At 33.7% G+C, this 15,292-nt stretch overlaps 2 protein-coding genes across 9 annotated transcripts in view; one reads left to right on the forward strand and one right to left on the reverse strand.

The window, feature by feature from the left end:
* Nucleotides 1–15,292, forward strand: part of LOC148108660 (uncharacterized) — a 199,554-nt gene that overhangs the window by 149,179 nt on the left and 35,083 nt on the right. The gene's annotated exons all lie outside the window — the stretch shown is intronic.
* The window catches only part of PTPRQ (protein tyrosine phosphatase receptor type Q), a 258,211-nt gene that overhangs the window by 126,452 nt on the left and 116,467 nt on the right, over nt 1–15,292 (reverse strand). For 5 of the 8 annotated variants that reach the window (XM_045779834.2, XM_087868894.1, XM_087868895.1 and 2 more), the window contains 6 exons: nt 8,849–9,009; nt 7,960–8,105; nt 2,956–3,124; nt 1,241–1,531; nt 703–978; nt 210–361 (listed from right to left, as the gene is read on the reverse strand). In XM_045779834.2, coding sequence (XP_045635790.2) covers nt 210–361; nt 703–978; nt 1,241–1,531; nt 2,956–3,124; nt 7,960–8,105; nt 8,849–9,009 — 1,195 coding nt within the window. The other 3 variants (XM_087868896.1, XM_087868898.1, XM_087868900.1) reach the window with 3 other exon arrangements.

Here is a 15,292-nt window from a genome sequence, read left to right on the forward strand (position 1 = left end):
AGTAAATTGCTCCTCAAAGTATTCAGTTTTCAATCTGACAAATGTTTTCTATATTTTCCACAAGTATCCTTAAATGGTAGGAAAAAAAGATTATATAACAAGATGGTCCTTGTTTAATTTAAAGCAGTCCATTTTCCCCTGCATGTCAAAAGATTTAAATTCAAGTTTTGAATTTTTGAAATTAACATATACCATTATAATCAACCTACCTTATAAAATATAGTATCAGTTTCATGTTCATGAATTTTTAAACTATGTATTTTAACAATACCGCCTGGAACAGGACTTGGGTTCCATTTCAGCCATACAAAGTCTGAAGTGTAGTTGATTAAAGTCAAATTTTGAGGAGGTGCTAAAGGCACTGCAGGAAAACACATTATAAAACTTATATTCATAACATTTTTAGCATAAAAATATCATTGTGACTCTAGCTTCCTGAAGACACTAGTTAAGATTTCTAAAATGATATTTTAATTTCAGAAATAAATAGCATCAGTAATTTTGTTTTTGTATTTCCAACTCAGTCATTCCAAAGTAGTTTTAAACAAGCACTTCATTCTTGTCCAGCAAAGTAGATGAATAGTAGTAAGCCTGTTACAAATAGGTAATTGAATATCCTTTCAATTTCCATGCTGTTCCCTAAAAAGAGAGAGCAAGGCTTCAACAGTGAAATCATTTGAAGAGGTATGGATTCCGGCTTACCTGACTCATCTGTGTAAAAGAAAAGAGTACTGGAAGGACCAAGTCCTTTTATAGTTCTTGCAGCGGCAAAAAAACTATATAATGTAAATGGTGAAAGCTCTTCCAATATTAGATAGTTATCAGAAGTAACGAAAGAATAATTTTCATTTGGTCCTTGTAAAGTTAAATCATAACTTATTACTGCACCATTTGGCTTTACTGGGGGATCCCATGATAAGAGAACTGAGGTAGAGGAAAGGTTTTTAAAAGTGTTGATTATTGGTGAAGTTTCTGGGACTATAAAAGAAAAAAAGAATATTAAATGAAACAAAAGTGAATTAGCATTAAAAAGAAGAGGCTTTGATAATAATAATGGGACTTAATTTTATTAGCAGACAATGAATTTTAAAAAGTATAGAGTTTGTTATATTTATTGAAAGGCTAATTATTTGAGAACAAACAGATTTTATATAATCATAAGAATGTTTTCTATCAGAAAGCATTATAAATAAGAGAACAGCAACAATCTGCTTATAGGCAATAAAAGGGTCCAGCCTACCATCTTCTTCAGTCTTGATGTGTAGCTGGGCAGTATAGGTATCAGAGAATCCCTTTTCTGTTGATGGAGTGATTTTTAATATATAATCAGTATATTTTTCCAGATTATCAAAATACATGCTTCTCTCATATGTAACGAGAAGTGGTCTCACGTGGCGAGGAGTCTGCTGTAAGCTCAGAGAAACATAGTAGAAGACTAGACCATTTGGCAGAGACGGTGGGCTCCAGCTTACATTTATTGCAGTTGACGAAATGGACTCGTAAGTTAGGTTTCCAACAAACCCTTCAGGTACTATGGTAGGTAACGTGCAAAATATAAAAATTATCAGTCACCCCAAATAAAATTTAAGTAAATTCACAAACTGAGCATAATTGTTAATATGGTATCTTCTAAACCATCAGCTCTTAATTGTTTAAATGCAGATGTAGTAAATACCACCTATTACAAAGTATCATTACAAAATAATTATATTAAAAGTGACCCAAGATATAAACCCTGTCATCTTTAATATGTGTGAGAATTGCTTTATAAATAATATTCTCTTGTCTTTTCTTTCCTACAACATGGAGATGATCCATGTATCATACATGTATGACTGTATATATATGCTCAGATATTTAAATATTTGACCATTTATATTATCTAAACAATATTTTTATTTTCCTTCTTCTAAAGATTATTGTACATATATTACATCTAGGACCTCTCGCCTACAACAGTGCACAGTAAGTGTTTATTATTCATGGTGCTATAACAGTCACTGATAAAATTTATAGGTTGGAGAAAATACGGGGAGAGATCTGCATTTAAAGAATGCCTGAAATGATATTGACCACCTACTGCACTAAAACACCTTGCTAAAGACTCTGCAAGCACATATTTTCACATATTTTTTCGCATATTATTCTGTTACTCAATGTGTAAACTATTTAAAAGATTGTTCTAACAAGGAAAGCCTTCACTTGTCCTACTTATCGTGTCTGCCAGTTTACAGTCTTAAGACAATAAACACGAGATCTTACTCTCAGCAGAAGTTTAGGTCAATACCATTTCTCAATAAGAGACCAGTCTTTAAGAAATAAAGGGACACCAGAAACAAGAAGAAACAGGCAATGATTCATGCATCATTGTATTCTTGACGCTGAAACCTAAAAAAGCATCAAGCGCTTCAATCATCATAGTTTTCTGAATACTCAGCACAAACAGGATACTGCTGAAGCCGCGTACAAGAACTTCTGGGGTTAAAAAAGTAAAGATATTCCAGGTGTCTGAGTCAAAATCACAGTAAGAACAAAGATGCTGTATAGAGTCCTATGTGGATTCAAAGGCTGAAACGGAAGTTGCTAGATTAAATTAAAAAAAAAGAAAGTAGTTCCAAAAGCAAAGGGACAAGTATATTAAATATTGGGAAATCCATCGATGTATCCAACAGTATTTTTCATGCTTGTAACTGGATGGCTGTGACATCCTTTGAAGCAATAAAAGTGACAGAGTTTTCATGAGGGGTAGCAGTTTTCATGAATAGAAAAGGCTATTATTATTGTAGTCATTTTATAGCCACCTTAAATGCATTTTCAAACTTCTATAATAACTTTTAAATGTGTCTAAATAAATTACAGATTTTACTAGCAACATACACAAATAGGAAAAACACTCTGAAATAAAGTATTAAATTAATCCTCTTAAAGATTAATAAATGCTTTTTGTTTACATACTGTCTTGATCTGTGTGTACTTGAACCATGTCACTGCTTTTATTCCCATTTCCAACTGAAGTACTTGCTGTTACCCAAAATGTATAGTAGCTGAATATTGCCAGTTTATCTATTATTGCAGATACAGTCATATTGTCAAAGTCACTGGTTACTTCATGGAGTGTAAAATTCTGAAAAATAAACATATAATTGTTCAGAATATAGTTTTAGTATACATGAACATTTCAAAATAATTATTATCCATGAATTGGTTGCCTCATTATTTTAATATGTCAATTTTTGAGAAAAATCAACATAGAAAATTTTAGCGCAATAATTAAACTGGAAATATGTGGTACTAAAAGAGGAATGGATGGTGGTAGTTTATCATAAAATCAGCATACAGAATAGCAAAGAGTAAAAACTCCCAGCTTATGGAGAACATTCAGTGGCCAGCTGAAAATGCTATAACTGTACTGATCAGTGTCACTTTTCCTTATAAAACATTCAAGTATTTTTCAAAACACAGACCATATATTTTTGAACAAGTTTAGGTGTTATGTAAAAACTTTTATTTTTTTTCTTCCTGTTAATGATGAAGAAATTATGAAAGTATTCACCTGTTTCTCTCAACTCAAATGGTTATTATTCATCCTTAATGGGGCTTTTTTTCTATAATTATGAGGAGAAATAGGAAGTCAGACACATTTTCTTTCCTATATGCAGAGTAAGAGCAATTTTGAAATTCTTTTGCCTGACTCCTAGTTATATTTGTCCTAAGGCATTTTTCAATGATTAGGGAATTTATTTATGCAATCATTTCCTTTCTGACCATATGTTAAACACAAAACACCAATAGGTAAAGAAAACAAATTCTAAAATAAAGGAAAATAGACTTGAAAATTATGTAGGCAATTAGTATGAATAAGTCTTAATAATAATGTGCGTTTACACCAAGAAAGGTCAATCATTCCAATCCACACAAAACTTTGAGCATCCTATAGACCTAAATCCAATTCTAGCAGAGTAGCCCTCAATAAATCATCTCAAATCAAAGCTTTTCCTTCCTCAACTATAAAATAGGAATAATTATTTCTCCTTCACAGAGAGATTTTGAGGATTACATGATATGCAAGCACATAAAACAATATCATATCTGATACACAACTAAAAACAGAATAAATGATAATTAGTTCATTTAAATGAAAAAACAGGGTAATCTGGGGCCCCTGGGTGGCTCATTGGTTAAGCACCCGACTCCATCCAACTATTTTTTTTGAAGATTTTATTTATTTATTTGATACAGAGGGAGGAAAGAAAGAGAGGCAGAGGGAGAGGGAGAGGCAGACTCCCCACCTAGCAGGGTGCCTGAGGTGGGACTCATTCTCAGGACCCTGGGATCATGACCTGAGCCGAAGACAGCCGCTTAACTGACTGAGCCACCCAGATGCCCCAAGCATCCATCCGACTCTCGATTTTGGCTGGGGTCATGATCTCAGGGTCCTGGAATAAGCCCCCACATCAGGCTCTGTGCTCAGCAGGGAGTGTGCTTGAGATTCTCTCTCCCTCTCCTCTCCCACTGCCCCTCCCTCCCCCACTCTCTCACACACAATCTCTCCCTCTCTCTCAAATAAATAAATCTAGATGAAAAACTTAGGGTAGTAAAATTGACTAAAGTTTATAGTTAGGATGGTTCTATAATGTATCAAAAAATTAAATTCAGCAAAGTTCTGTGGTTCTTTTGCCAGTATTTGGTGTAGGGGGGAGGGAAGAATGAGTTTAATAAAAGATCTACCTCAATTTTGTGATTGCTTATTTAGGAACAGAAAAGTTAAAACAGTATAACAATCTCACACAAAATATGATCTGTAAACTTCAATATCTTTCAACATACCTATTTTACACATGGAATAGCTGGTTTATATGAAGTATCTCTCTCTTTTTTTTTAAAGATTTTATTTTATTTATTTGACAGAGATAGAGACAGCCAGTGAGAGAGGGAACACAAGCAGGGGGAGTGGGAGAGGAAGAAGCAGGCGCATAGCGGAAGAGCCTGATGTGGGGCTCGATCCCATAACGCCGGGATCACGCCCTGAGCCGAAGGCAGACGCTTAACCACTGTGCCACCCAGGCGCCCCTATATGAAGTATCTCTTAAAAATATTAAGGTAATTAGTCAGCCTTTTAAAAAGAAAGCAATCTTGCCATTTATGACAGCAAGGATGAACCTTGAGGGCATAATGCTGAATGAAATATGTCCAACAGAGAAAGACAAATACCTTACAATCTGACTCATATGTGGAATCTAAAACAAACAAAAAACCAAAACCCTGAACTCACAGACACAGAGAAAAGACTGGGTGGTTGCCAGAGGTGCAGGGTGGGGGGAGGTAGGCAAAATGGGTGAAGGTGAGCAAAAGGTACAGACTTCCAGTTATAAAATAAATAAGTCACGAGTATATAATGAAAAAATATATTAATACAGATTTTTGGTATAAATTTTAATTTTTCTTTGTTATAGAATTTATTCTACCTATCAGAATAAATCACCTAATGACTATTCAGAAATGAATTATTTTGAATCACCCAGAAGTCATTCCTGATGAACATGTGACTTAGCATGCACAGACATGTAACACATTTGGAATCAGATCAATTATCCAGATGATCAATTCAATTGTTTTGTTTTTGGAAAAAACTATCTTTCAGCTCAAATCATCGAATTAAGACTCACTACTTTGTATCTATAAATGCAGTCAGAAGTTATATAGTGTAAGCTTCCAAATTTGATTAATCCACCAGTACAGTACTCATTTAGCATTTTGTTAGTATAATAAGACACTATGTCAGGCACAGGAGGAGATATGACTAAGTGTGTAAAAGTGAAAATGTGGAAGAGTTAATACAGTCTACTAAACACAATGAGTAGCAATCGAAGGGAAAACAAGTGGTAGCAGAGATTAAATTCCCGAAGGTAAGAAGAAGGAAAAATCACTTCACTACAAACTCAAATGCTCCATAATTATAACTAAATACCAAAAGTCATGTTGGTCCATTATAATAATTTTATGTTCTTTCAACTGAAAATATTAATTGAGCATTAAACTTATGTATGATACAGAACCAGAGGACTCTGGGGGATGGAACAATAAGTGTCACATGACCCTTTTCTTCGAGTTATTTGTTGTGGCATAGGAGCTAAGACAAGTAAGCAGATACCAGGAATGAAAAGCAGAATATGATGAACCGTGCATGAAGTATTTTACAAGTTCTGTGGGAAAGAGGAGGAGGAAGAAAAAAGCAATACACTTATTCTGCTATATACTTTTCATTTCGAGGATTTCTTCTATTCTGCCAATCCAAAATAGAAAATTAGGAAGTGAAGATGCTGTATTTAACACTAACTGGAGGAACAAATTAAAGCACAGATGAACTTCAAGCAATATGAGAAATGTTTTCACATCGTTAGCCTGTGCCCTCTTGCAGCTGTCACACATAAAAGCATTCTTAAGATTATTTAATAAAAGATTACATTTTCTAAGATAGATGAACTGTAAATGGGATGGTATCATATACCCAGCTTTGACTAAATAGGCTCATAAGATCATGTTGAAAACATAGTTAGATGTTTACAATTCATTATTTAGATGTGGACAAGAAGAACCAAACTAGAATTAAAGTAAGTTGTGCAGAAGCAAAACCTTTGCTAAGATTTAGAACTACTGACATCACTTTGCAATATTTTTGTTAAATGCATGAAAGAAGAAAAATCTGCATTTTGAATAGCCTGCGTGATGTAATGACACATTGTTAAATTTGTAAACAACATTGTGTAAAAAATAATAATAAATTGCACACTAATCCCATTTCTTTTCTCCAAACAGAGTAGAACAAAAAAGAGTAGGAAAAATTGCTTAATGTACATAGAAGGGGGGAAAAAAGGATCCTCCTTTCTTCTTCTGCTTTTAAGGTATTTGTTTAAAAAGTCTACATCTATAATTACATTTTTATGTATATCTTCATGCCTTATATAAAGTAGTTTTCCTTTTGGCATGAAGTTTTAAGTAGTCACACTTATTCAACCCGTACCCTTAGAGGTCCTTGACCAGAATGTAAAAACCAAACCAACATTGACTTTCTCTTCTTCACTGCTAGGTTAGTCCTGAGATAGCTGGTAAAATTCTGCTTTGACCTTACTGATCAACCTAAACTACAGCATAGATACACTAAGGCAAATAATACAATAAAGCATGCTTTATTTCCTGAGATTGTAAATTGTAGTATTTCTTTGAAATTAGGTTTTTTTTCCAAATTATATTCCAACTCTCTCCATTCCTGGTTCAATCACAACCATTCCGGTTTCATCCTTTTCATATATTAGAAGTCTATAAAATACATAGTTTGGATAAACAGAGGATTTCTATTAAGTAAATTGAAAATACTTCTCTAAATGAAATGCATTTTAGCTATTTTCATAACCATCATTCACATCAGAAAACTGCGACCCTAAAACCCTGCATTCTTCAAGTTAAATAATCACATTACTAGTGGTTTTATTACATCTAATACTAAATAATAACAACAACCCCTCCTGTAACAGTTGAAAATTTTTAAAATTGAAAAAAAAATACACAAACACATCCAAACTTGAAAACTATTTATATTGTATACAAACAAAAGGGAAAAAATTTAGCTAAGAAATAATTGAGGGTAAATTAAACCATCAACTCTTTAGAGAACCCTTCTTGGAGAAGTAGAATTAAGGCCATATTTATACACAGAATTTTAAATAGGTGGCAGCTTCATTGTTAGCAATGCATTTGAAATGTGTGAGCATGCATAGCTAGATTAAAATGTATCTGACCTATCTCTACCACACTTTTTCAGCGTCAATGGGAGTTTTATAAAATGTCTATGCATAATTATCAGTGTAAGATAAATGATGTTTCTACAATGCCAAGTCTATATCATCATCAATAAAAACTGAAGGCTATAAATAAAGAACTAGGAGAAAACTCAGGTCTCACCTGCACAAAAGTACCTGAAGTATTTCTGTAATAAACAGAATAATATTGTATAATCCCATTAGGTTTTGAAGGAGGCATCCAAAAGAGCATTATTGATGAAGAACTGAGATTTGTATAATGAACATCTTTGGGAGGATCACTTGGTGCTACAACACAAACAATTGAAGAGAAAACTGTATTTGTGGCTCCAAATAATGTCCGAAATATTCTAAATTTTACCTGTCTTTGATAAGTGATGACCATCGTTTTTCAAAAAAAAAAACCCAAAAAACAAAAAATAAAAAACAACCTTAAATTAGGAATAACACCTAATTAGAAGTCAGAAATGAAATCTGTAGGCTCATTGGGCCATCCCTCTCACACTATATCACAGCAACATCCAAGCAGAGGACTGTTGGATTTCTTACTGGTAAAACACTATCCCAGCTATAAAACATGCCTACTGCCCTGTATCTGAAAACAACATTATAACAAGTCTCCATTATAAAACACGTAATATGAAATTCTAATTTAGCTTAGAATCTTGAAATCGAATAATAGAGAACAAAGAAAGCTGACTTCATGCATTTTATTTTGTTTCATTTAACAAATACATAAAATGCTTACTAACTGTCAAGTTCTGTACTGAATGCATTTATAAATATAAACTCACTTAATCCTCAGAAGGACCCTGTAAAATAGGTATATATTGTTTCCATTAATTCAGATAGGAAACTGAGGCACAGAGAGATTAACTTTCCCAACATCACACAGCTAGGAAATGACCAAAAAGCAATTTTGCCTCCAAAACGATGACAGATATTAGGCTTAATAACACATTTTGTATTTAATTCTTATTTTTTTCTGAGTAGGATATTCTTTTACTTGGCCTACATCCAAAAGAACTTACCTCCCTCGGGTGTTCGAAAGTTAATGATACTGCTTCTCATTTTCCCATCACCAAACCTGGTGCTAGCTGTTACATAAGCACTATATTCAACATCATAGTCCAAATCGGAGAACTCTAATGATGCTTCAGTTACATTAATAACCTTTAATGATGATCTATCCCTGGGAGAAAAGAAAGAAATTATCTGTATAATTGACTATTAAACATTACATATACATTTTGAGCACAAGCACATTAAAGATAAGCAACATTAATGCACAGAAATATATCAATCCAGAATAACAGGGTAAAGATGCCACTTATTCTGAAATGTGGAAAAGAGTGAAATTCAGAATAATTCAATAAATAAATTTCTTTTGTTTTCAAGTATATTGAGTAATTCAATCAAATGTTAGTAAGATGCTCGTATTAGAATTTGCTTGGACTGATTTTAATTTAGCTCTAGGAATACTGTGTAGTCCAAATAATTACACCACTTTTTTTCATACCCATGTTTTAGTTGTTCAAATATTTCTTCTTTTTAAGTGTTGGCAACCTCTTATTTATACTCTTTGTCAAATTCACTTTTCATATATTGTACAAAAGTAATATTTACCTTAGACCAATTCAAGCAAACAGTAAATATTTGAATAGTAGTATCTAAAATAGCCAACCTGTGGGTTATCTTTCATTTATTAATTATATTATCCTTTAATTATTAATTTATAATAACAAATTATGTATTAACTGGAAACAAACTGAAAATAATGTATATATAACATACAAAACAGAAAAAGGTAGAGCTCATGTCTTTTATCCAATTAAAATCTTAGAACTATTTAAAATGTCACTCTAGAAAAGGAAACACAAATAAATGTAGATTAAAAACTCTCCAAGTAAGTACTGAAATCGCAAGAGGGAAAAGAAAGTCTAAAGAACAAAATGTTGCTAAGTAATATAATACTACAATTATTTTACTTCAGTCATGCTCGTAGAGTTTCTATAGTTTTGAATGAAGTATATCAATTAAAATCTAAATTAAAGAATGAACATGTATATAGGGGTGCTGAAAACTGCATTTAAAAAGAAATTTAGGGGCGTTTGGGTGGCTCAGTCAGTTAAGCATCTGATTCTTTATTTCAACTCAGATCATCATCTCAGGGTCCTGGGATCCAGCCCCGTGTCAGGATCTACGCTCAGTGGGGAATCTGCTTGAAGATTCTCTCTCTCTCTCCCTCCGGCCCTCCCCTCACCTCTCTCTCAAATAAATAAATAAATCTTAAAAAAAAAAGAAGTTTAGATTTTTAAGAGCAATAAAATTAATTATGAAAGAATGTAAGTAAGGGAATATGATCAACATCACAGAAAAACTATCTATCTTTCATGTAATCTCATTTTTCCTCTATAGTATCACAAAGGACCCAAGAAGTAAATGGATTATTTCCTCTGAATATAAAATGCTTTTTCTTTGCCATTGAAATAATTAAGGGTATCCACAAAGACAGACATTTTAGGCATGGTTTTACTATTACAAAAGTGTCAATCCACTCCAAATATTAAGTATGGTTATCTGAAAAGTAGTTGGAAAGCTTACCATAGTGAGTAGAATATGGATTCAGAGTATGTGATTGGAGACAGGCAAGATTAGCAAGGCTATTCAGCAATTTGAAACAGTTTCATCAGACAGTCTCTCAGAAGCAGTAGGGACTTCACTGAGACCCAGGAGGGGGCTTTTAGAACTTAATGCTGTGCCTGTTAGTCTCGGAGAAAGATGCTTTGTCATAGAAACTTTACCCAATTCCATACTCCTGTCATTGGTCACAGGTCATTAGAACACTGCAGTATGGTTAATCCAATTCAGATTTCCAAAGCTATGAAATTAGCTAAAGTAATCTAATTGCATTTTATCTATTTTTAAAACTCCTTTTCAAGCACATTTTTCAATGCCGACCTTCACAACAAAATACTGCAGATGAGTATGTCCACAATCAGAAAAACCCTGATTATGTTCCATAAATAATGTAGAATGAAGCCAATTACCTAAAAAGGCAGGTCAAAAGTAAATATTGTCTCACATATCCAGATATTTCAGTAAGAAGAAGACAGTCTTTATAAATTGTCTCAATAATGAAACCAAGAACCCACCTCAGCATATACGGACATAGTTTCTACCTCTATACTGGCTTACCCTGAGATAAAATGGTACCAACAAAATTTTTCAGATACTGATATGTCTTGCTGTTTCAGGTGTGTTTGCTTTTCTTTTGGAGTTTAGGATTGTGGTTGATATTTCATTGACTAAGTTAGAAAATATATATATATATCTGAGCATAAGTAAACTTCAACTGAAATTTCAATTTCTGATCCAAATTCAGAACATAGATAGTTAAAAGTTTGCTCTATAACTGAGAACTTGGAAGTAAAAATGAGAGAGAAGTGCTGCTGTCTCTGAGGATCTGAGTCCCCCCTCCTTGCTCTTACACAGTTGCCAGATTGGAGGAAAGACTGGGCTGATGCCTGAGCTCTCTGCTCTCTGAAGAGAGCAGTCCTGCAGTTCGGATGGGTCACCCTGTCCCGTCAAACCCAGGTTTGACACGGCCATAATCTTTTAGTTTTAACTGGCTTAGTTTCAAGATCTCTGTTTTGTTCTTATTAGTTTGAAAATACTATAATAGAAGTGTTAGGTGTTCCATTAGAGTGTTTTATTTCCATTTATAAAAGTATATGTTCTCCCATATCTTGATTGTTTTTGGCTTATTATGATCTATGTGATAATAACAATGATTGATACCATTATTTTTTTGTAGCTCCCTAATTCGGATGGATTGTAGTTATGCAGCCATTCTTCTGTAAAATTAACACTTAGGTTGCTTTCTCTCTCTTTTAGTTACTAACTATGATGCAGTAATCATTCTTACACAAATATCTTTTCATAAGGATACTTGGATTTCTGTAGCTTACATTCCCAGTAGTGTGTGTAATCATTGGATCAAATGGTTTGATTTTTTAAAAAATTCTAGTGATTACTGTTTCAAAACTGTTTTAAATTATAAATGATTATAATTTAGAGCCACAACAACAATACGTGAGAGCACACCTTTTGGCAAACTCTTACTACTAATCTGGATATTAATCTTCTTAATTACTGCAAGCTCGACCAAAAGAAATCTATTTCATCTGTACATCCCTAACCATTTGTGAGATAAAATTAGTCATTTGTGGTCCTTTTTTCTTTTTTTGCACGATGTACACATTTCCTTTTCTATATTTTATTGTAATGTTTTAAATGGAAAACAATATATATTAGAGTTAGAAAGTCATTGTTCTTCCAATTAGTGCTCCAAACAAAGAAGGAGAGATGCCTCCCCAGCCCCTTTTGAATTTAGAGATGATATGTATGTGATCAAGATTTGACAAAATTTATTGAACATTTACGTTATTCGAGAACTGTTAGAAATAAATATGAGTAAGATTCAGCCTCTGTCCTCAAAATAGACAAAACAGTAAATAATTATAAAACAATTCATTAATAACAATGGGATCCCTTTAAGGACAAGGACAACACATCCCCCCATCCCATCCCACCAGCAGCTAACAGCAAAGAAAAAGAGATGAGCAAAAAAATTAAATCATAAAAAAAAAAATTAAATCCGTAAAATTTGACTATCGGTAACATCTAGAAAAAGAGAATAAAACATAGTTCCCAAAGATGCAAGAAAATGTTAACTAGAAAGTTAGTTTGTAAAGTTTGTGAGTAGAATAGGGAGTTGAGTATGGTGGGGAAAGAAGGAATAGAGGCCTCCCTGACAAAACAGGTCAAAGTCTCGCACATCCAAAAGCATAAACTGTGTAGAAATAGAAGGAATATAAATGCCAATAATACTTAATCTCTAAAATAGATAACTTTCAACATCAGGCAAACCTCCTAATCAGTGTAAATTTTCAAACAGAAAAAACGTGAGGGGAATCCTCAGTGCCTTAGTTTTACTGATTTAATTCTAGAAACTTATTAGAGCACTGTAAAAGCTTTCTTGAATTTGAGACATCAAAATAATTTGAATGACCCTGAAACTATTCTGAACATAGGATGCAGTTTTTCTCTCTACACTCATTGGTAACACCAAGAAAATATCTTGGGATGAGATTAATGGAGTCTTTAAAATGAAGTTTTTTCCTCATTAAGTTATGATTTTTTTTTTTAAAGACCACATTTTTACATCAAGGGCATAGAGGAAATTCGAGAGTATAAGAGCAGTTTCCTTGGTCTGGCTTAGCACTTTCTTTGCGCATCTCTTATCACATCAAGATCATGTCAAGCAACAACTGCCAGCGAAGGAATCTTGAGTACCAAAACCACCCAGGAAGACTGAAACAAATTCTATTTCCCTAAGCATGAACATGAATGGTTTTCTACGCAAGGTTTGAGACCCTTTGAAAGGTCATGGTCTTAATTCTAATCTTCATCATTTGGTATCTTGTTCCATGTGGGTAATCTAACCTAATGACACATCCATCCTTGTCCGTTCCTATGTATTTATTTTCAAAGCTATAATCTGCTGTTATCTAAATATTCTAGATTCATCATTTCACTCATTAAATAAACTTCCAATAATAATTTCAACATCCACTTACTTAACAGTCAAATATTCTCTTCCTGTATGAACTAGTGATTTTCACTAATTTTCCCAGTATAAGGAAACTTCTCTTCTATGTTGCACCTTACTCTAGAACAATTACTCTGCATAGCTGAGTAGTACTAATAGACAAGCAATCATGTATTAAACAACCCCAAACGAGCAAGACATAAATAGCTGCATATTCTATGATTCTAAAACTCTCCTAGAGTTTCAGAGAAAGTCTGAGTGAAAGCAGGGTATTTATTTGTTGTTGCTATTATTCTTATTGCTATCATTTGGTTGGCTGGTTGATTTGGTTTGCTTTTGTCTTGTTTGTTTGCCTTTAGCAGAAAAGACACATTTATAAGATTAAAGGAAAAAGCCATAAAGAGAATGAGGTTGAAGCTGGGGATCCATTTGTAAACCATGATCTTGGAGCAGACACAAGGAATTAAGGACCAAAAACAGGAGGAGGTATTGTGCTTGAGCTGAAGGAGAAAGATTTCATTCCCTGAGAGTGGATACAATTCCTCAGGCCAGAATAAGAAGTTTGAATTTTATTACAAGAGGAGTGGAAAGTTCTTAGAGTATTTTCTCTAGCGGTGTGATCTTTGCGTACATGGTTAAAATAAAAATTTAAAATCCCATGCGATATTGAGATTCATATTCTCCCGATAGATGGACAGATAAAGATAAATGTATACCCTTATTGAAGCCTCAAAAATCCATGTGTCTGGGCTGCCCACCTCTCTAGCTTCATCATCTCCTGCTTTCCTTCTGTACATTATACTCAAGATAGAGGGACGTCTTGCTGTTATCCACACAAGCTTCTAATGAAATTATTTGAGCTCCTACATCCAATTAGTATATCCCGGATTTTCAGCCATGTGTCAATAGATTCCCATCTTTGCTTAAGCCAATTTAAGTTGGGTCCACTCACTTGAAACTAAAAGTCTTAACTGAAACCTCTTCCCATTCTCCCAGCAGCTTCTCACACGCCTTGATCCTGAGTGTTTCCACCAGCTGCATCACTCCTCCCTGAACAGGCTCTACTCTGTCTATATAAGATAGACAGAGACCAGTAATCCAAATGGTCTACACATGAAACAGTATACTTATTCTCTCACAATGACTATAGTCCATCAATTAATGCAGACCAATAATAAACCAATGATTTTTTTTTTTGGGTAGAAATGGCCCATAGGAGTTGATGCAATAAGCTTAATTTATTATAACCCCATAAGTGTTTATTACAAATACTTTTATCAAACTAAGACTTCCCTAATCCTGTAAACACACTGCTGAGTATTTAGAAAAAATACCAGTTACAACACTTATTCCTAGTGATTTGAGAAATGCATGATTTAGGACGAAGACAGATCAAGGTATGAATTCTGACTGTCATCTTCTGGCTCTGTAAGCTTAAGTAACTCCTTAAGATCTCAGTTTCCTAACCTAGAAAATGGGAATAATATTCTCTTCACGATATTTTTATGAAAAATAAATAAGGAAATATAGATAAGAAACCGAACACATATTTGTCTCAAAATACTAATTACTACACTAACCCTCTTGGGCCCTTTTGCCTAACTCTCCAAGATGTTTTGTTCCCCAAGTCTGTAATGCAAGGAAATCACAATCTCTCCCAGCTGTGTACATATCACAAATGTGATTTAAAGACCGCTAAATTAAGGGTGTAAAAACTCAAGATCCACCCAAGCAAAATAAATGACTAAGATGACTGGATTTGAAACAGGGTGTGGTGGGAACTGTGGTAAACTGCCAAGCATATGCCCCATCTAAAGACAGCTTCTATTCAACTCCAGCTGATTTTTATCACCAGGAATAT

This window comes from Ursus americanus, chromosome 17 (genome assembly GCF_024610735.1).
Source record: "Ursus americanus isolate L20-20 chromosome 17, mUrsAme1.1.p, whole genome shotgun sequence".
Taxonomy (NCBI): Eukaryota; Metazoa; Chordata; class Mammalia; order Carnivora; family Ursidae; genus Ursus; species Ursus americanus.